Source organism: Taurulus bubalis (assembly GCF_910589615.1).
Source record: "Taurulus bubalis genome assembly, chromosome: 17".
Lineage (NCBI taxonomy): Eukaryota > Metazoa > Chordata > Actinopteri > Perciformes > Cottidae > Taurulus > Taurulus bubalis.
In genome coordinates, this window is record NC_136605.1 from 9,146,872 (window position 1) to 9,169,338 (window position 22,467).

At 41.4% G+C, this 22,467-nt stretch overlaps 3 protein-coding genes across 3 annotated transcripts; 2 read left to right on the forward strand and 1 right to left on the reverse strand.

The window, feature by feature from the left end:
• The first annotated feature begins 1,178 nt into the window (after positions 1-1,178).
• LOC306749485 (cytosolic 5'-nucleotidase 3-like) lies at positions 1,179-5,509 on the forward strand. The gene is made up of 9 exons (XM_079232789.1): positions 1,179-1,253; positions 1,638-1,736; positions 1,822-1,891; positions 1,984-2,030; positions 2,830-2,915; positions 2,997-3,086; positions 3,193-3,355; positions 3,439-3,639; positions 4,517-5,509. Exons 1-9 carry the CDS (start codon positions 1,251-1,253, stop codon positions 4,625-4,627), a joined length of 870 nt encoding a protein of 289 aa, XP_079088915.1. The 5' UTR covers positions 1,179-1,250; the 3' UTR covers positions 4,628-5,509.
• Positions 5,510-9,772: 4,263 nt separating this feature from the next.
• Positions 9,773-13,446, reverse strand: LOC306749322 (peptidyl-prolyl cis-trans isomerase FKBP10-like; the record flags this gene model as incomplete). The annotated part of the gene is made up of 10 exons (XM_079232599.1): positions 9,773-10,348; positions 10,449-10,612; positions 10,703-10,845; positions 11,087-11,276; positions 11,377-11,522; positions 11,605-11,794; positions 11,917-12,062; positions 12,147-12,336; positions 12,446-12,591; positions 13,250-13,446. The coding sequence occupies 10 exons, from the start codon at positions 13,444-13,446 to the stop codon at positions 10,163-10,165; spliced, it is 1,698 nt and encodes a 565-aa protein (XP_079088725.1). The 3' UTR covers positions 9,773-10,162.
• Positions 13,447-16,341: 2,895 nt separating this feature from the next.
• On the forward strand, positions 16,342-20,577 carry p3h4 (prolyl 3-hydroxylase family member 4 (inactive); the record flags this gene model as incomplete). Its single annotated transcript, XM_079232603.1, has 7 exons — positions 16,342-16,782; positions 17,793-17,942; positions 18,037-18,208; positions 18,292-18,420; positions 18,513-18,658; positions 19,070-19,153; positions 19,976-20,577. 7 exons carry the CDS (start codon positions 16,342-16,344, stop codon positions 20,123-20,125), a joined length of 1,272 nt encoding a protein of 423 aa, XP_079088729.1. The 3' UTR covers positions 20,126-20,577.
• Positions 20,578-22,467: the final 1,890 nt, after the last annotated feature.

Sequence of the window (22,467 nt, forward strand, 5' to 3'; positions counted from 1 at the left end):
ATGCGGTGTCTTGTTTAACCTTGTGTTATTGTACTTTACTTCCAGCTGGGTGTATATTAGAGATTTGCTATGTTGTTCCTCTGACCCTCCTAATGGACTTACAGGCAAAACAACAGGATTGTTATATGAATGTGTTGTGACTGACATTCAGATATTCCAGGTGTGGCAGCGCCTATTAAAGTATAAAGGTTACGGAGTGCAGAAATGATATTCATTTCCACTTTATGACCAACATAAACAGCACTGCCAATATTAAGTGGAATAAGCTGTGTAATTTGCTTTGCATTTGATAGTCTGACATTGTGTCCTCCTTCTGTTGGATGTATGATATGCTAACGTCATCACTTGCAATTAAAGTTGTTTTGTTAGTCAAATGGTTGCACACACGGTGTGTTATTTTTTGGGGTACTTCTTGGTGAAATCTTGGTGTAACCTGCATCTAATAAAATACTGCAGTGTTAACTGCTTAGTCCCCTCAGTTGTGTCATAAGAAGCCACACATGTCATGTTCCAGTGGTTACTTGGAACAAAAGTAAGTAGGTTGCACTGACATCAGTAGTATTACCTTTCATTATTTAACTATGTTTTGTTTCATTTTTTCATTTGAGATACATAATAATAATAATACATTAAATTTGGAGGCGCCTTTCAAGGCACCCAAGGTCGCCTTACAATTACAATAAAATAATACAGGGTAAAAGATAAGCATGAAAGATATAAACAACAGTAAAACAGAGCATCAACATAAAAACAAGTGAGGTGCACAGGGACCAGTTATCACAGACATGCAATTATCTTGGGGTGGGAACCTTCGATCATGGCCTCTGTCGGGAGGGTAGAATACATACCGTCACACCTCAATTTATGTAAGTACTGGTGCTGCATTTACGTCTAGTCTCGCACTCAAGTTACTATCAAATACAAATTAGTTTGTGGTCCCAGGTAATGAATAGGCAACTTCACCTTTATGATATTTTGTGTAGACGGTCCCCATTACTGATTTCTAGAAAAAAGTCACGTCTCAGTCACTGATAAAATAATTATAAATGAACTGTGTACCACTTTGTTTTGTCACTTAAAAAGAAATTCCGACACTCTCGACAGTCCTTGAAGGCACCATCACCGCTGAAGCTACACCCAGACGATTGAGTCGCACCAACAGCCACATTAACGAGACACATCAACGGAGGCTGAGAACTGATGATACTCCTTTTGTCAACCTTAACTGAGCGGCAACCTATTTCAAGAAAATGGTAATCATGTGTGTTTTTCAAGTTTAAACTTTAAGGGGAATGCCAAACAACAACAAAAACGCACTCACATTCAACAACAAACTTGAAAACTAGCTAGCTAGGTTAGCTACACGTACCTAGCTTAGCTCTTTGCGTTAACGTGAGCTATTTGGGTTTCATAGCTGCATCTACTGTAACACAACAGATTATTATATGAATTATAGCCTCCATGTTTGGTACTGGTTGTGCGAGTAAATAATCTAAACAATGGGTTTCAGCTTGGTGCTAGCCCCTGGCTGGTTAGCTAACTGTCCATCCAGCAGGACTACTGTTAGATGCTTGTTTTGCACGTGTACGATATTGTGTCACCACTTTCTCTTTAAGTGTCATATTTTCAATGTTAAGATTCCAGAGTTATCCAACCCCTCCGTGTGTATGAGGGACCCTCAGAGGGTCCAGGAGATACTTGAGTCCATGGTGAAGGCTGGCTCCAACACCGTGCAGGTAAAACAATACAAGTGGCAGTGTCTCCACAATATAAATGAGTGCAGTTGAGAAATACAACTTTCTGTTTCTATTTTTCATCCAGGTGATCTCAGATTTTGACATGACTCTGACAAGATTTGCACACAATGGCAAAAGGTGCCCTACGTGTCACAGTAAGTCACCAGACGAGTCAGCTTGAGTTAGATGCATTTTAAGGTTTTTGGCTAAACGTTGTTGTCATTGAATCTGTGTATTTTATTTGCAGATATTCTTGATAACAGCAAACTCATCTCCAATGAATGCAAAGAAGAGGTACTGTAGTAATGAGGCCATTGTGCAGAAGCAGGGTTTCACTGTTAGGACTATTGCCATTAAGTAAACTTCTACTATGTTTTTCTCTACGTGGACGCCACAACGCAGACATCATAAACATAATGTTCAACTTGTTAGATCTTACAAGTGAACAGTGTTGGGGAGTAACTAGATAGAGTTGCGGGATTAAGTTACAAAATAAATGTCATTGTAATCAGTTATTAAGAAAAATATGTAATTTAATTTCACTTATTCATCAAAATATTGGCGATGACATCTGACTATTATGAATGTATGTAATTACATTTCAAAAGTAACTTTCCCAACACTGCAAGGGAACTACATGCACATGTGCTTTTTTTGTTGGCAAAGTTGTATCAATGTTTATGTTTAGACTACCTACAACAATACAATATTTAAAATGTAATTTGGGGAATCACTTATTAGTTCTGTGACATATGTAGTCTGTCTGCCCTCTAGTGAGCAAAAGGAAGAATTAAAACTTATAAAGTGAATCATGATCTGTGACTTGAATCGGTTCTTGTTGTAGTCTTCCTGCTGTTAAATCTTCTTTTTCCTCAGTACATTTTCGTATCTTCAATGTGGCATATTTCTTTCAAGAAGATACATATTGCTTAATAATATTTGGGGGAAATACTTTTATAAATAATTCCCAAATCCATTTAAGCTGACAAAAAGTAGAAAACTAAAGATCATCTCCAGGTCTAATTAAACTCACAGTTTTGTAGATGTGTACAAGCCATTTAAAGTTGACTGAATATTGTTGCCTGTCTTTCAGCTGAAGGAGTTGCTCAACAAATACTACCCGATAGAGATAGACTATTCACGGTCAATAGAAGACAAACTGCCTCTTATGGTGGAGTGGTGAGTATCTAATAAGGCTTTTACAAAAAAATTATGTAATATATTCCGATGTGTTCGTAAAACTGTGCTGCCCCTACACAGGTGGACTAAAGCTCATGAAATACTGGTACAGCAGGAGATTAGGAAAGACCTGCTGGCCATTGTGGTGCGGGAGTCCGATGCCATGCTGAGGTCAGAAAACCTGCTCCTCAAAAGATCAGCAAATCTATTCAGTAGTTTAAACGTTAAAAACATTTAGTTATGTGTCTACTTTAATAATTGCTTGATGTTTTCACAGAGAGGGCTACCAGCTCCTTTTTGACCACCTGCATGAGCACAGCATCCCTCTGCTCATCTTCTCTGCTGGAATAGGAGACATCCTAGAAGAGGTTATTCGCCAGGCGGGAGTCTTCCACCCCAACGTCAAAGTCTTCTCCAACTACATGGACTTCGATGAGTCTGTGAGTAGCCACACCTCAAACCACGAGTTATTGTCACACCAGAGATTGAAACAATGTAATTGACTCCTCATCTGCTCGTCCAGGGAGTGTTGAGGGCTTTCAAGGGAGAGCTGATCCACATCTACAATAAAAGGGAAGGTGCACTGCTCAACACCGGTCATTTCCAGGAGTTGCGTACACGGCCTAATGTGCTGCTGCTGGGAGATTCTCTGGGAGACCTGACCATGGCTGACGGGGTGCAGGACATGGAAAACATCCTCAAGATTGGGTTCCTCAATGACAAGGTAAATCAAATCTCACTCTTTCATCATCAACATGACTACACCTTACTGAAATCTTTATTGTTTATATTTTGTTTATTTGAACCCCCACTTTGTACTGCAACTGTTGCCCAATAATGTTCAGTACCTGCATCCCTAAGATAAGGGTCAGAACCCCAATACATTCAGATTCACCCTCTAAAAGAATAGTCCCCTCCCAATTTTCACCATGTTAAAGTGTATTTTTGGTATTTTTCAATCTGGATCCCATTTTCCCATGTGTTTGTGTCTAACTGAGTAATAAGGACAACAATGTCTTTTCCGACCAGCTGCAGTATTAAGTGAGAGCACTGCAGACGGCAATGTAATCCTATCACTAAAAGTGCTTGTTTTTGCCACTGACAGGCTCTGGTTGTGTCTGACAACATTATGGAAAGAGACTCGCTCAAAGAAAAGTCTCGTTATGAAATCTCACGTGTTGACGTGTTGTTAATGCCAGCCAGGCAGAGTTTGTTTCGTTGGAGTACAGAAAGTGTAGCTAAATGTTCTCTAAAAGATTTCCAATCTCAAGGCCGATGTTTAGCCGATTTTGACAATGGGGATGAGGTCTTTGAGTTCAATGGACGCCCGTATGTATTTGAGTCAAAGTATACAGACGAGGAGCTCCAACAAGTAGAAGAGCGCATCAGGCAGAGGAGGGTAAACCCACAACGTTCCATTGATGGAGCAAAGTTACACTTCTTGCATCTTATTTTGCGACTCTTGCTTACGGTGCTCTCGCTGAATATGAAAAAAATAAAAAATGCTGTCCCCATTCGTCACCTCAACAAAAAACATAGGAAAATAATTTACCATTTTAATTTTTGAATAACACTTCTCATTTGTTTTTGTGTTTTCTCAGGTGGAGGAGAGGAAACAGTCTTACTTAGACTCATATGACATTGTGTTGGTAAAAGATGAGACCTTGGAAGTCCCCAATGCTTTACTGCTCTACCTTACTGGCAATAAGTGAAGTAAGAATCTCACGGGCCGTTTTGTATTAAACACTCCGGTCCCATCAGCTAAGGGAGGCCTCTCCTCAAAGTGCCAGTTGAAAGCTTATTTACAGCCAACTAAGAATGTTTCATGATCTTTTTATTTGACAGAATTATTCACCTGTCCAGTCATTCACATCCCCTTTTTATATCTGTGTTTGCACCGTTGATCTACGCTGCAGCATGTAAAGAGTGTGTGGTTATGGGTGTGTATGTGTGTGTTTGTTTGGGGAGGAGATTAGTTTTGGTTTTGGTCTTCATATTGGATGTAATGATAAAGGGAAATAAAAACGCACAACTTAAAAGGCAGCACTTAACTTGGCATCTGGTTAAAAAATGGTTTCCAGCCTTTTACAATAAAGCTTATTTCCAGCTTATTTTAACCTGAAACCTGACGTTTTGAAAAGGTTTAACGTTTTCTTACAGTGTCAAGTCTTCCAGTTTCTGGCCATATTGTCAAGCATACTGTACAGGTTCTAGTTTTTATTAAAAACAATTGTTTTTTAATGCTACTAAGTGGTGAACTATGACGCCTGACTTTTTAAGAGAATAAGTAGGTCAACAGAATGTGAAAAAAAAAAAAGTATGGTAGAGGTCACAGTTTTTTGCTAGAACTAACTGCTTCCTCAAATGTTGCAGTATTAATAAGAAAAACAGATCAATAGGATTTTAAGAATTGTTTGTATTTAACAGATTTTGAAAAAGATTGATTCAAAAGACTGTTACGTTCCACATTGTAACAAACTAGTTTTATGTAACACAGTATCCAAAAAGGACTTTGTGTTGGTCTCCTTTCGTCTAAACTCATTACCGCTTCATATGTTCCAACTTCTCTCAAATAAAATATGCTTCCACCTGTTCACGAATGTCATGTTTTATTATGTTTTCAGATTATTTGTCTATTGCGCTGTCCCTTTCTCGTTAACATGACATCTCAGTCAACGCCTCGAGGGAACTTTCTTCAAATTTGTTGTCAAACATCCACTCAGACACAATGAGGATTAGAATTTGGTAGTCAAAGGTCACTGTGACCTTTAGGATAAATTGATGAAGTGATGATGTTTTGGACCGACATGAATGTGAAGGCATACAACCATGAGGTGGCTATTCTTGTTAGAAATGCTTTAAACTGCTGTCCTAGTTTATATTTTTAGTTTTGGTTTGAATTGAATGAGTTTGGATACAATTATGCACTTTCAAGACAAACACATTTTTCATTTTATTTCACGGATACTTTATAAGATAAGTCTTTGAGATTTGCTTGAACACCCAGCAAGTGTAATGTGGTCAAATGAGTTTTTTCCTGCAGAGATCCATCAGTGTTAACTGGGTTCCGGTGATCTCTTATCAGGACTAACATAACAATAATTGTGATGCGTAATAATAATTATGCATCACTACCTATAATTCAGTGATACAATATACTGTACATTATTCTGAAATTGATTGTTCTGCAATATGAGTAGTTTTACTTTTGGTATTCTATGTAGATTTTGTTGCTAATACTTTATACGTATTTTTTTTTTAAAGTACGAATTGGAATGCATAACTTTTACTTGTATAGAGTAGTTTTACACTGGTTTGGTAAATAAAACATCGGGGCACTTCTTCCACAAAAACTTTATTACAATATAACCTTCATGAAGGTAAAATCTATGACATCACTGCAGTTTCACCATCAGCTCCAGCTGGGCGTGGCCTAATACGGTGGGCGTGGTCGAATGAGGGCGTGGCCTAATACGGTCCCATTCCATCTAGTGTTCTATAGAATTTATAAATGCTATAAATTATGATACAAACTTAATTTCAACCTTGTTCCTTGGCTTTTTGACTTGCAGACAACTTTGAAGATGTTTTATTACTCACAGTTACTATACCTTGTTCAATTCAGCTATTATAAACAGATTTAATTCAGTTCTATATTCAATTCAGTTAGTTGGTCTAATTAGTTTTCACTGAGAGTCTACAGCAAACCACTTGACATCAAGTGAACTTTGGACTTCTGGTAAGTTAATTTAGTTTTCCAAATATTACTTGTTTCTGCAGAGGAAAGTCATGAGTGTTTTCTTTAAGATATTAGTTGAATATATAAATATTATAAAGATTTGTTTGTGTACTTAATGATAAGCAGGTTTGGGAAAGCAGGAAAATATCAAAACAATGGGAGTATATGGTCAAAAGATCGGATATTTTCCTGATTTATTAGTTTCATTGTTATATCTTATTTAAGATCTATTTGTATATGTTTACAGTGAATATAATGATGTATTAAAGGAGTGGCAGTAGTAATCAATGCTTCGAGGTCTTTTAATTTGGTTTCAGCTTCAGCTTCAAGGTTAAAATGACTCTTTCTACTCTCCTCTCAGGTGTGAGAAACCCACAGCAGGTTTGATATCTCACCATGACGGCCAAAGACAACTTCCAGGTCGTTGTCGGAAGCCTGATCTCCTCCGCCTGCTCTGACTACGTGGTGATGGATCTCCTGGGGTCTGGCAGCTATGGAGAAGTCACCCGATGTCAGAAATTAGCCACCGATGAAACGGTGGCTGTAAAGATCATCCGTGGTTTTCAGGGCATTGAGGAGGCAAAGCAAGAGGTATAGATATCATGTCTATTGTTCTCTTTTATAGTAATTCAAAACCGATTGCATTCAAATCTAATCTTGTTCTAACATGGCATACAACAGGCGGAGATCCTCAAACTGATGAAAACGCTCAACTCTGACAAATACAACATTGTCGTTTGGAACGACTCGTTTACCTACAAGGGCCGTTATTGTCTGGAGTTCGAGCAGCTGGACATAAATCTGCACCAGCTTCTGCAGATCCGCCGACCTCTGTCCCTGGAGTTGAAGGAGATCCGCCCCATACTGCAACAGGTTGGCTTTTGTAATGCAAAAGATGTAAAACAAATTGCATTGTATAAAACAATGATAAAGGCTGTGCTTTATTTCTTAAATACATATATTCACTGATGCAATTTCTATTAAAATACATCTTTAAGTTAAATCCCTAAAACAACAAATAAAGATAATGTCTCAGTAATTCCTAATGTCTTAGTCAATAAAACATGTTTCATCATAGTTTTGTTGATGAAGTGAACAATGCAGTACAGACGATATATATTGTTGTTCATGATTTTAGTTGGCCACTGCTCTGAAATTCCTCAAGAGCACAGGGATTGTTCATGCTGACTTAAAGCCTGACAATATAATGATGGTGGACCATTTACGGCAGCCTATAAGGGTCAAAGTCATCGACTTTGGCTTAGCATTTAACAATCCCGAGGAGTGGTGGGGTAAGAAGCTTCAGCCCCGGTGGTACAGGTAAAGAACTGACATCACATCCAAAGCAATATCAAATACATAAAATCCTGCCTCCTGACATGTCAAGTTCTTAGTCAGGCTGACTTTTTAGTGAGTCTTTATGACCAGTGACGCGTTTGTGTTTCTCCTGCTTGTCTAAAGGTCTCCAGAGGTCCTGCTGGGAGCTCCCTTCGACGAGGCGATCGACGTGTGGTCTCTTGGCTGCGTCGCTGCAGAAATGTTAACGGGCATCCCACTATTTCCTGGCACCGACGAGCATGATATGGCCAGTATTACACTTAAAACCCACACGGCAATGTCAACTTCAGCCATACGTCTCTGTATTTGTATTTTATGGAAGTCTCACATTGTATGAAATGCACATTTTGCCTGATCCCCGAAGATCAGTGTGTTTCTAACATTTTCAGCAATTCTCTTGTGAAACCATAAAAAATGTACCTTGGAGTATAACTCAACATTGTGTTGTGCCCACAGGTCAGACACGTGCCGAAATGCGTACAGCACATTATTTCAGTGCACCATGCACTGGACTGGGACCTCCGCTGTGGCAATTGACGGTCACAATATATTTACATCGCTGAGTTTATACATTTATGTGTCAATGCATTTAAAAGAAGCTAGCTAACTCAAATATTTATTCTCTTTAGTTTGCTGTGGAAGTGAGAAAACTGACTGGCAGGCCACTCACGATCACCAGCCTGAAGGATCTGGTGATGGTAGGATGTCTCTTTTGGAAAACAGGCTTTTATGATCATAATGTCAGAATGTATGAACAAATTCTGACTGTTGTTGTTTTATCCTGATCCTCCACAAGGTGTCTCATAAATTATCTGGAGAAGATGCCGAGGCTTATAGTAGTGACCGGGCAAATTTTATGCATTGCCTCACAAGGATGCTGCAGGTGGATGCGGCTCAAAGAATAACACCGAGCCAAATTCTGCAGCATCCCTACTTGAAAATAAGTCACCTTGGCCCTTGACCTTGGTAGGTGTGTGCTTGAATACTGTGTGTATTATCTCCACGCTGATGTAGGTAGTTGAAGTTGTTTGAATCAGCGATTGGTCGTTTTTCAGTGTAAAATCGTCCATAGAGCTGATGGCAATCTGCCCGAGCCGGAGCTCTAAGGATGGCGAGGATGTGGCTCAGAGGGCCTCTGACAACCTTGAAGTGGAGACCACACGGAAACGAAAGAGGGCTGATAAGTAAGAGGTCACAAATAAGAGGAGGAGGGTCGGTTTTGACCGCTCTCCTTCTTTTCCATGTAAAGACAAGGAAAAGAAGTAGGGCGGTACGCTGCTCATGGACCCTTACCCCGAATCACTTTCAAATCTACTCACAATTTTTTTAATATGAACTTGTTTAGTTGTTTCTTTCCCCTCAGTTTTTCTCTGCCACTTTGAATATTCTTGTTTTGTACAGTAAAAAAGTCCTCCGAAATAAATATTGTGTGTTATTTTCTGATCTGAGCTGTTATCGTCAGGATTACACTGTCAAAAACTGCTAACTAACTAAATGGTTAACAATTGTCAGTTATCCAAAGACATATACAATATACAAGACAGTTTTCTGATCTGACACAACTGTTGATTTGGTTGAGGGAATACATCTTTTTTTCCATTGAAATGTAGTTCACTGAATTAAAGTCTACCAAACGAATGTGGAAGAAATAAAGCAGGTGTTGCCATAATTTTTCTATAAAACTGTTTATTTTAAACACACATTATTACATCATTTTCTTTAATAGATTTTCTAATATTGTACAAACTAGCCACCCCCAATACACTGTACAACCAATGTTTTTTTTCAGCATATTTATATGAGGCACTGCATTGACTACTAATTTTATGAAGTCATATTTATGATGTCATATTTTAGAAGAAGGGCCCAGCCCAAATGCGTGCGTAAGTAGTTCAATATAAATCTTTGAGTCTTTGTGCCTTCTTCAACACAAGGAAATTTCACGACAGAACATTTGTTTTTCACATTTTTCAAACACTGTTGCCTTTGCACAATATATTCAAACTGAATCTAGAAAGTAGACCGCTTGGCTGCCTTCAATAAAAGGCTCAACAATGTTTCAATCTCTGAAACATTTTTTTAAAATAGGTGCAAACCACTAAGATGACAGTATAACCCCAGCCACTGCACGGCGGTTCCTTACCACCAATACATATTGTACGTGTCCCCTTTACAGCTCGTCTCGTCTCGTCTGTTCAGGCTCGTCATCCACCTGATTCAGTTCATTTTCTACAATCTTCCCGTCTTTATTGTAGTCCTGGTTATTGAACATGTCCTGAATGATGCTATCGGCATCGACCCCTGGCCGAAGACGACCTTTGCCCTCTTCAACTTGTCGCATGATGAAGGCAGAAAACTGGAGAGAATAGGAGATGGGGTGGCACTGTTACAAGCCGTTTCCCTGCTGATGAATTGAGCAGGAAGGTAGTTAGACTGGACCGAGCTTGTGTGCTTACCTCCTCTCGAGGTACCTCTTTGTCCCCATTGAGGTCCATAGCAGGAAAGAGGGGATCCGGGCCGTCTCCCAGCCATACGAACATGTAGCCGTCAGGCACACCCTTCTTCAGCTCCACTAACTCCAGCTCAAAGAAGAGCACTGCACTCTTGGGAACTTCTCCAGCTGCGTGGCACCAAAACAGAGAAAAACATGATGATTCGGGTAAAATTAAAGTGTGTTCAGGGAGCAACCTGAGCAGTGTCAGTGACTGACCTCCATTTTCACCATGGCCCCAGTGTGGTGGAACAACCACCTCCCTCTTCTCGCCCACACACATGCCACCCAAACCTTTCTCAAGACCAGGGATCACCTTGTCCGCTCCGAGAGTCGTGATGGAAGGCGCGTCGTAATGGTCCCTGGAAATGGACACATAACCTGTTACCACTCTTAACAGAGGGGGTTTAAAACACTTTATTTTTTGCATTATTCCATATATCAACACCTCGGAACATGCAGGCATATGTGCCGTGGTCATGGACTCGTAAATTGGAGTTATATCTGCAATTGTTGGCCGACTGAAACGTGTCAGACAAGGAGCCCGCAGTGATCGCATGCATAAAGCAGGAGGAAGGATGCAGTGTAGCAGAGAGCGCTCACGAGGAGTACAGCAGGGTGCCGTCCATCAAGGAGCAATTGTAACGATACTGAATCAAATCGTCCGCTTCACTGGTCACTTTGCAGTCCTGAGGCTTGTGGGTAACTTTAACATCGACTGGGTCTTTGAGGTTGTGGAAATCAATGACGTAAATGTCAAAGACAAGCACAGCTGAGCCAGGAATGAGGTCTCCTACAGCGGGAGAGAACAAATAAATAAACAAGACAAAGTGGTTAGTTGGCCCATTCCAAGGGTTTTCTGAATCTTCCTGAATTGCGTTAGTAAAACTCACCAACTCCCGCCTCGCCATACGCCAAGTGAGGAGGGATGGTAATCTTTCTCTTCTCTCCGATACACAGCCCTTGCAGGGCTTTGTCCATCCCTCGGATCACATATCCCATGTCGATGTAAGTGTTGTAGGTGCTGTTTCGCTTGTAGCTGTGAAGAAAAGCGTTGAACTCTTAAAACGCTGCTGATATATTTTGCCGCTTTTTACGCAACAGAGGTATCTCGGGTTTACCTGGAGTCGAAGACCGTGCCATCCAGGAAGGTGCCGTTGTAGTGGTAGCGGATGTAATCTCCAGTCGCCGTCCTGCGTGTGCAGCCTTCAGGCACCTCCTTCACCTCCACAATCAGATCATCCTTGGGGTTGAACACGTCAACCAGCAGCGCCTCAAACACCAGCGTAGCCTGAGGAGGGATCTGAGTTCCTGGCAGGACGAGAATAAGACTTACAGAGGGTCTATATGTCCATACCAGCCAACTATACTTTACCTTAATGCAAAAAAAATGAATTAGACATTCAGTCATCCTGAACATTGTTAGGTCGTACCATGGCCAGTCTCTCCATACGCCAGGAAGGGTGGGACGATGATGATCCTCCTCTCCCCAACGCACATGCCCAGAAGACCCTCGTCCATGCCTTTGATGAGGTCGCCCTGTCCCAAGTAGGTGTCATAGGTTGCATTCCTCGAGTAACTACGTAGAACACAAAGTGTTCTTGAGAATCACAGAAAGCAACAAGAGCTTTCTTTATGTCAATAAAACCTAAGCTCACCTCACCTGGAGTCGAAAGCTGCACCAGACAGCAGCGTGCCATTATAGTGGTAGCGGATGAAGTCTGAGGCCACGGTGGTGCGGTGGCAGCTGGCTGGTTTGCGGAGTGTGCGAATTTCGAGCTTGTCCTCAGTGTTCCATATGTCCAGCAGGAGGACGTCATACACCAGCACGGCGTCAGGAGGAACTACACCGCCTGTAGGACAGACAACACAGATTGGCATAAACCAAAACAGATGATGTGTTTAAACCCCCCCCCCCCCCGCCCCCCTCCACCCCCCTATGAGTGTCCCATTTGTCTGCACCTGTTCCGATACTTCCATAGGCCAGGTGTGAGGGGATCGTGATCCTCCGTTGTTCGTTGACACACATGCCCTGAAGACCGCGGTCCATCCCCGTGATGAGTCTGCCCAGGCCGACCTGGCTGATGAAGGCTTTGCCTCGGTCATGACTGTGGACATTGAGAGAGAGGTGGATGAGAGTCGAGAAGGTAGAGGTGTCAAAATATGAGGTAAGAGGAGGACGGCGCCATGAAACTGTTATAACATCTGAATCCATCCCCATCAGCAGTATTATTCAAAAGGACACTATTTCATTGTTGGCTTCTTTATTATCAGACATTTATTTTACATGTATTTTTGCAAAACCTGGGGAGGTTTTTTGAAGAAATTGCCAACAAATATCCACCACTTTAAAAAAAATACCACCTCGTCTCTGTCACATTTAAATTGTGGATACTAAGTCAATGCTAAAAAATCACTCATGTATTCTGTGTAATGGCGTTTGACACGTCTGCATGTTATCTCAGCTGCAGTAAATTGTCTTTGAATTCCTGTATTTTCTTTGCTTACAGCGTTGATACTAATTGGCGTCACTGAATAGACATTCTTATTGGATTTTGCACCATTTTAACAACTCCAAATAATATTTCTGCAAGAGGCAGACATGTATTCTTACACGCTGTATTTTCGGTAAATATATGTTTTTACCGTAGGCCGTTGTTAACTTTAAACATAAAAGCCAACATTTCCGGAGAGAGACACACTCCAGCTGAATGAACGCAGTCTACATGAATTGTCAGGAAACGGCGCATCTCGCTGTTACTTCACCTGGAGTCAAACTTCTTCCCGTCGGCATGAAAGGTACCGTTAAAATGATAACGGATAAAATCCTCGGTTTGCACCTCTCGGGGACAAACTTGAGGTATCTTGTACCGATCGACCACAACATCCACTAACATCCCCGGGTTGCAATTCACAAGGACCTCATGGAGGCAAAATGCAAGCGTTAATATTGTCAGATCCATTTGGAGAGTTGTGACAATACGTGCGGAAGCTCGCAGGGTCTAACGGAGGCGCGACGAGCTTCAAGGAATGGAGAGAGTAATGTGAGAGAAGTCTGTGGCGATGTGTCAAAACCCTGGAATGAGAGAGGAAGTACTTCCGCTTACGATTACAAAAAAAAAGTCCTTAACTAGTTCACAATTTTACATCATGCGCCATTTCAAATTCCCCACACAGTTTTACAATAAACCGACTGAGCACAAACACGCTTATGACATTTTTGTGACATACTTTACTATTCAATAGTCATGACATTTGAATGGCCTATGGTATTTTATGACATTTCATGACAGTATAGTTTTTTTTCAGTATACTATAACACAGCATTTTTACTTTTTAATATTTCACAGTTCATGGCATTTTCATGATACACTAAAATATGACATTCTATGGCATAGTATACTATGTCATTGGTATGACACTTTAAATGACAAACTCTACTGCGACTTTTTCTGTATACCATGACACACCAGTGTGTTTGTGTATTTGGGCATGACTTCTTGTGCTTCTGAGGCCTTGAGTCTCATCCCCTTCTGAGTTGCTGCAGTATATCAGCCCATGGCTTTCCTCATAGTCTTCTCCAGCTGCGTCAGCCTGCGCCAGTGGTGATAACATTAAGTAGTGTTGTGCGAGTTCCTGTGTGTTGATCATCTGTTTCCTTGTGTTCAGATCTCCGCTTGCCTCTGCAGCTTGTCATTTATTTCCAATGTCCTGCCTTCACACTCTCAGCCATCAAACGTAGCTCACCGTTCCCAGCTCTTCGACCACTGGGTCAGCCCAGAGACACTCACCCTCTGCCTCGCCAGTCTGCTATTATCTCTATTCAGAAATACTCTGCTTTGAGACTTTGTGCATACTATTCTATGAAATTTTGATGGCATAGACATTTATAATACAGTTACCATTAGCACGTGGCATCACATTTGTGCCATCCCCATGCATCATGTCTATCCCCACTTGAGCGCAGCACATTGCACACAATGCAAGCGACGATGATTTCATATCATGTATTAATCCAGAATATAATTGATAGGCTAAAGGCTGACAATTGACTAATTTGTTGCGATGTAGAGTAGCAGTATGGTGTACAAATAGAATACAGTAGGCCTAAATCGGACACATTGACTACAATAACCAACAGTTTTCAGGGATTCTGCCTAGACATCTGACCCCACATATCCATCCATTCAACCCAGAGGTCAAGAAACTCTTCATCATCTGTTATCATAAAGCACCAGCATGTTTCAGCTTCAGAAAAGTCAACATAATGTACAAACTGGCATAGCTTGAATAGAAGAAAAATATATATAATTTACAATAGAATAGTATTTTTTAATAAAAAGAAAGATACATTTGTGCTTTTATTTTGGATGGGAAGACGACAAAACTTCCGGCCACGCTCTGTCTCTCTCGGTGGTGCTTAATGCCTCTGTCGGCTCATGTACTCCAGAGAGCAGCAGGAGGAGTGGCCCCTGGGTCCCACCCACTTTTTAATGGAATTCTGCAAACGTGTAATGCCTGGCCCAGAGGCCTGGGCCCATGATTCCAGGCACGTATGAGATGAACATTATAACGTAAATACGTAATTACCCATAACCCGAAGTTATTCCTTGGTGTCACAATAAAGTATCAGACCCATTGCTTGTGTTTTTATATTAAAACGACACACATGATTACTTTTCGGACTTAACTGTCTGCTCTACCTTAACTGTCTGCTCTACCAAAATAAGTCTGAGTCTTATAATATAATATGAACGTGAAATGCAACGTATATTGGAGGCTCAGCGGTTATTTTTTCCCCAGAAGTGATGTGTCAAACTATGCCAATCATCTTGTGCATGGCTCACCAACCCAAGTCTCAGCTTGTCAGTTTGCTTGGAATATAGGTAGCCAAGCAGACAACTATTTAGTCAATATGTTTTATGAATGCATCATTTGTCAAGAGTTTGAGATCTGGAAGCAAAATGATTCAAACATATATATATATATATAAAAAAGCAAAAACATTAAGATCACCGTTAATACGTTACATTTTCGTTCATGGGTCTGTTGGGTATTTTGACAACACATCAGAAAACAGTGAGGACAACTGGACCCTCTCGCCTTTCCTGAGGTCGAACTCTCGTCTGTGTCAAGCGAACCAGAGTGATCACCATTCAAACCGGAAGTGGCTCTTTCTTCAAGGTAATTGTCGAGAGTTGCATTTGGTAGCTGTAAACTTGTTGATTGAGCTATATATATTACATAAAATCTACTCAAAGTTGTAAAAACTACTCAAATTTGCCATAGCCTGTAATTGTATTTTTCTTATTCTGCCACAAAACATAACCTTTCTTAAGGGAACATGCATGCAAATGTTTTTGTGTGTGTTTTTTAATACTATTTTAAACAATACATGACTATCTGCATATGCGGATGCAACACACACGCACACACAGTACTTAAGGAGCATGTAATGTAACTCAAAACAATGTATTCATTATAATACCTCCAGACATGATGTTCTTCATGTTTATATTTTGCGTGTACTAAATGTGAAAATCGAAAGATGGAGGAGGAAAAAACACATTTAAAAGCAATACAGCACGCTTCGAAGGATGGCTGAATATAATATGACATGTCTGTGAAATCAAAATAAATGGGCTCAACCTAAAGAAGACCAGAAGAGCGATCGCACAAATAAGAAGGGCTTTTATTTTGAAAGTTTTGACCGCGGTTCTCGTCTTCAGCATCTTAATGGACGCGTCTTTCACAGCAGCTTACGTGCGAGCAGTCATGAGTATTCCCAAGTAAAGAAAGATAGTTTCCTGCTCCATTCAAAACAAGAACCCTGCTGCTCAGAGCCGGTTGAGCTCACGATGCTCCTGAGAAGCTTGTGTCTGGCCCTCCTCATCCCGGCCGTGGTGGAGGCTCAGTATGAGAATTACAGCTTTAAAAGTTTCCCCCAGGAGGACATCGTGCCGCTGGACTCTACCTACAACTACGCGCTGGAGCAGTACGCGGCGGAGAACTGGGCAGAGAGCATCAAGTTCCTGGAGCTCAGCCTGCGTCTCCGCCGGCTGCTGCGGGACAGCGAGGCGTTCTGTAGCCGCAACTGCAGCTCCGTGAGCCGGGACAACAGCACTCTGTTCGCCGACAGCAGCCTCCGCGTCGTGCGCCACATCCTCCTGAGAGCTGCGTGCCTTAAAAAGTGCAAGGCGGATTTCCCTGTGTTTAACATCTCATATCCACAGAGGGATTTACTGGAGGCGTTCGAGAAAAGGGTCCCGTATCGGTACATCCAGTATGCGCACTTCAAGGTGAGACCAGGGAGGCGAGTTTAGGTTCAAGAAAGCAAAATACATGTAGGCCGTTACCACTAAGTTCTGTAGCCAAAGTTCACGTTGTAGAAATGTCATATGGTTATAGGTTATACACGTATTAGTATGTGTGCAATATCACAGGAGCTTGTACGGCAGGCTATATATGTATTAGCATAATAACTGTGCGTAACGGGCGCAATCACAAAATAAAAATAACTAAAGTTAGTCGTTTTTTTGAGGCAAATTGGCTCGGCTCGACTCCCCGAGAGGACATTTGTAGTCGGCGAGACGTGCGATGGTTTCCGTCCCGCTTTGTTGCGTCCTCCTGCAGCCCGAGCAGCGCGTGTGCCACGTCTCTCCAGTGTTCCCCTGAAACAATCCCCTCATTCTTCTCTGTCAGCCAGGTGGATGGGGACTAGGTACGAGGCAAAAACGCTGATCTCATTATTTTTTTCCACCATCTTTAGTTAACACATGAAGTGTGTAAAGACCCCCAGCTATTATTATTGAGATATTGTGTATCGTTTATTATATTGGTGTAATAAACAGCACAACCCCTTTAACTGCTGGTACTGCGTAGGTGTGTCTGGTCTAACCAGTCTGGGAGATAAAAAGGGATTCAAAGCTCCAATCTGGTGATCAAGCAGCCGCCCAGATCAATAAACATGCTTTTAAAGATGCTTACCGGATTGGACCATGAATGCACGCAATTATTATCAGCATCAAAAGGTGGATCTCTCCTCTTCTTTGATGTGTTTATTACACTTAGTTTTTTTTTGCCACGGTTTAGTTTGCACTGACTCAACAATGTATATTCCAACATCAGTGATTACATCTGTCAGTAGTTGTTGCCGCAAAGGGGTCAGAGGTCACGTTATCCAGGGAAGAGTGGTAATAACAGGAGCTGCTGTTTCCCTTCATGCCAGTGAGAGCGATGGTGTCTCTTATTTCACCCCCCCCCCCAACATACTGTGATATTCATTAACAAGCTATCTATTCCTCCTCAGCTTGACAACTTGGAGAAGGCTGTGTCGGCGGCTCACACCTTCCTGAAGAAGAACCCAACGGATTCCTATTTGACTAAGAACATGAAGTACTACAAGACTCTGTTTGATGTGGAAGAATATCTAATCGACCACGAGGAGCAGCCGTATGAGGTTCGTAGATTGACACTGTTGTTCTCACCCGACTCAAATTAAACACATGTTTAACTATTCAAAGTTGTACAAATAACATCTCTTTGTTATCCAGAGTGTTTTCCTGAAGAGTGTGACACTTTACAACAACGGAGACTTCAGCAACAGCGCCCGAAACATGGAGCAGGCTATCACACATTACTTAGAAATATACAGTCTCTGCTTGGCAGGCTGCGAGGGCTCGTATGAGATCTTAGAGTTCAAAGACTTCTATCCCACCCTGGCAGGTAATAAGGGGAGCAATGCAACTGCTGTTTGGGTTTACTGTGCTTTTGAGATAAGAAAATAACATGGCGGTTTGTTCCCTCAGATCTCTACGCAGATGCGTTGAAATGTAAGGTGACATGCGAGGAGAACCTGACACCCAACGTTGGAGGCTTCTTTGTGGAGAAGTTTGTAGCCACCATGTATCACTACCTCCAGTTTTGCTATTATAAATGTAAGAAGTGTGACAAAGGCTCTGGATTCAGGCTTTTGACAACAATAAGCCTGAGACTGTTTTCACATGTATGACTTTGTGATCCTCTACAGTGAATGACGTAAAGAGTGCTGCCCCGTGTGCAGCCAGTTACATGCTGTTTGACCGTAAAGACCAGGTGATGCAGCAAAACATAGCGTACTACCGCTTCTACCGGGAGCAGTGGGGACTTGAGGAAGTGGACTTTCAGCCTCGGCCCGTGAGTGAAACAAAGACCTCGTCACGATTCCCTTCTGGTACTTCCTGGGTTTTGGTGGTTGAACAAGAGGCGGCGAAGGGTGTTAACATATTTCACGCTGCTTTTACTAAACCAAAGCAGGAAAACTGGAGCATGAAGCGGTCTTGGCATGGACATTAACACAATCTAAGGGTGGTAATTAGAAAGCCATGTACTCTCGTAAAGGCCGACTTGTTTTCCCATCTTTTTTTCTTGGTGTCGAGTCGTCAGCAGCTGCAGTGTAGCAGCTCTGTTTGTAAAACGCCTTTGCCTTCTGAAGTAAACAAAAGCACAACAGGTCAAATGTGTTGCTTAGTGCCGAGCTATAAAACAGGCTTTTTCTTGCCTGCTCCTTTGGTCACCACGCAAGTTTATGCCACTTTTGTTTTTCAGGAGGCTCTGAGGTACTTTAACGAGACAACCAAGCAGAAGGAGATGCTGGAGTTTGCACTGAACTACCTACAAACTGAAGATGAGGTATGTTGTTGGACAGTTGATGGAGGCAAATTAGACATTTTAGCGTCAGTATTGCTATAGCTAGAAAAAAGTTGCCAAAAAAAAAGCTGTTTTTCTACTTACTCCAAGTACGGTTATCTCGCTACGTTGATTTTATGTGATGAGGTTTTCAGATATCAGATATTTTCTTTTGAAGAAAACCAATTCAACTCCATCAACCTCCATTGTGCTGGTGTGGCGGCAGAGACAAAAGCAGATAAAACCTAAACTGTCAGCATGACCAGACAAGCCGAGGGGCACACAGGTCTGAAATGTGTTTTTGTGAACTGACACTTTAACTTGGCTCAACAAGTTAATTGGCTGATTTAGTTGGAATTTTCTCCCTTGTTTCCCTAAGTACAAATTCCACCTTTTCATTCAAGTATAACAAATTATACAATATTTTTGGGGGCATTAAACCCTTGGAGGAGTTAACTAGCAGACTAAGCGCAAGCTGCTGTTGAGGTTTTGGAAAGAACAAAGTCTGAGAGGATGAAAGGGAAAGGAAGAGGGGATGAAGGCAGCGGAAGAGAAAGCGGGGGGGGGGGGCTGTGTTTTCCGCCAGCAGCGTGTGGTATGTGGCTGGGAGGTGTTGGCCACTGAGGCTGTGCCACATCATTATACTCAGGTCAGCCCCTCCCATAAACACACTGCCTGGACCTAAACGTTGACGAGGAGGACTAAGAGAGAGTTGAGGCTGAATTACAGGGTGCACAAGTGACAGATTTACAGACATAAAAAGGAAAAAGTATGCATTTTGCCAGATAGAAGTAAGAGAGTAAAATGTTTTGTGTTCCCTTTAAGGGCGAGGTGGGTGCAGAAGAAACCGCCTCCTCTCGCACAGAGCATTCTGACACCGAGTTTGAGGGTATGGGAGACTACGAGGAGTCCTTCCTGGCTGAATGGTGGCAAGAACCCAAAACTAAGTCGGACGCTGGACAGGTCGCAGACTGACATCTGACCTCGTCTCCTGAGCAAAGAGCTTCCTCATCCGACTCCGTTCCAGCTCTCCTGAGCAACATACCAAAGAGTGTTGACCTCCCTACAGACACACATCGACATTCCCAACAGTATTCAGCAGAAACATAGCAAATCATCAGTGTACTTCCCCCCAGCAAAAGGATGAAATGACATCCGTTATGTTGATCAAGATCAGAGATCGACATATTCTGTTTTGGCTGTAATCAGCCTATTAAAAGTTTCATGTATATTGTCAGTAATGCCAATACTTGTGATTGACTTTTCTACCGTTTTTATTGAGTTTTTATTTAATGACAGCTGAATGCCTCTGTGCCGTGTTATAAAGAAGGTGACATGTAGCTTTTCTTATGCTGACCGATTTGTCAACGACCAATTGGGTCGTTGATGTAATGATTTGCTCATAATTAAAGTAATATTTTAATATACTTTCTTGTTGTTGTCACTTAATATCAATAAGATCATAAAAAAATGCATGAGGCACAACTTCCTATTTGATTTCAGTAATGTTGATTTGATTTGTTGATTCATTTGGATAACCCATTAATCATTTATCAATGAGTCATTTGTCAAGAAAAAGAAAGGTAAAAAGGTTGCTGGTTCCAGCCTCACAAATGTAAAGATTTGTGGCTTTTTCATGTTATATAGTAATTTGAATTACAGTTTTAAATACATTCACTGATAAGACAAAAATAACTAGCAGATGCAGCCTCAGATGGAATAATTGAAGGAAACAATATTGATGTATAGTTTTACAGTTTTGCCTGAGTTACTGGGTTTCATACCACTGTGAACTAAAATACATTAAAAAACATCTTTCAGAAGCAGAAGACCAACGCATAAAACGCTAAAGTCTAACCATCTATGAAAACCATCAAATATGAATACCATAACAGAGAGTAGTAGGTGGTTATTTTTTTGTATTTTATTTTCTTTCCATTTCAAATCAACTACAAGCCTTAGTTAATTTCTCTCTTTTTGTCTCAATTCAAAAAGTGTCTAAAAATATTGAATACAATGCATCTTATTTTTCACTTTTTTTCCATAAACTTCATCAAACAAGATTGTATTTGTTACCAACTCTGTACATATTGTAATAATAACAATAGTGCATCTGCCATAGTGCAAAGCTCAGCTGAACCAAACCGACCTCTTAGATGCGTACAGTTTCAGACAAGCTGCCTCCTGGACCCAGACCAGATCTCTTTAATCTCATTTACAGTGGGGATCAGTACAAAGCCTCTGGCTGAAGCGTTCCCCCAGGACTCAGGGCTATCAACAAATGTACAAAAGATTAATGGCATTTACATGAGAGCTGGAATGGTAAGAGCGATGTGAGACAGCTAGCTCAGCTGTTACATTTAAAGACGCATGGACAGCGTGGACGACAGGAGCGATTTGCAGATGCGGGTCCTGTCGAGAGACTGACAGCTCTATGTTTGAAACAGATACAACTCATTATTTTAACATAGCTTTGAAATAAATCTCCATACAGTGCATTTAACATTCACTATATCTTGCACATATTTACAAATAGGTGTGCATACAGTTGGCTAGTGCTCGTTTTTTTGTAGATACATGACATAAAAACTGTTGAACTCTTTATTACTGTGCTGTCTTATGGTGGTGCCATGGCTGCAGCACACAACAGCTTGTAGAAAGAGATGATATTCTAGAGGTAAAAACCTGCCACTCTACCTTTGATAGGAGTTGTGTTACTATACACACTCACAACTGGACACAACTGCCCCTAACACGCATACATTCTTCTTCTCTTTAAAAATCTCTTGCACGCGTACATTCACACGTGAACAAAGATACAGATTCAACCTCCCAAGCGTACACACATTTGGCCTCAAAGTGGTGAGCACGCACACAGACAGATATTGTGGAATGTATGTTGGTCAGTCTGTGGTTGAAAACACTAAGTTACGGTCTCTGCTGCTTTAAAGGTCAGTGGTTCAAAATGATCCCAAAACCATAACACCTAGCTTCCCTTTTAGTACCTGAAACGTGTGTGTGTGTGTGGGGGGGGGGCAAGTAGGATGCCTCGTGTTAAAAGAACAAATAACATTAAACATAAACTCAGTTATCAGGCAGGGCTCCGGCTAATGGCTGACTGCTTTTTGAGCCATCGGTTGTATGATCAATAGTCCTTCCTCAGACTTTCTTTGGAAAACATGCTCACAACAGTCCAATGTGTGGTTTCTTTTCAATTGTCCATGTTGCCAAACAATGAAGATTAAAACAGATAACTGTCCACTTAGTCACGGCCTGGCCTCCGAGAAGCAGAGCCTCAGGTCCTTCTCCTTTAAGAA

What these genes read in the sequence shown, in the direction of transcription:
- LOC306749485 (XM_079232789.1), top strand. An exon ending in CCAATGAATGCAAAGAAGAG is followed by an intron (nt 2,031 to 2,829) that starts GTACTGTAGTAA and finishes CCTGTCTTTCAG; the next exon opens with CTGAAGGAGTTGCTCAACAA. An exon ending in TTGGGTTCCTCAATGACAAG is followed by an intron (nt 3,640 to 4,516) that starts GTAAATCAAATC and finishes GTGTTTTCTCAG; the next exon opens with GTGGAGGAGAGGAAACAGTC.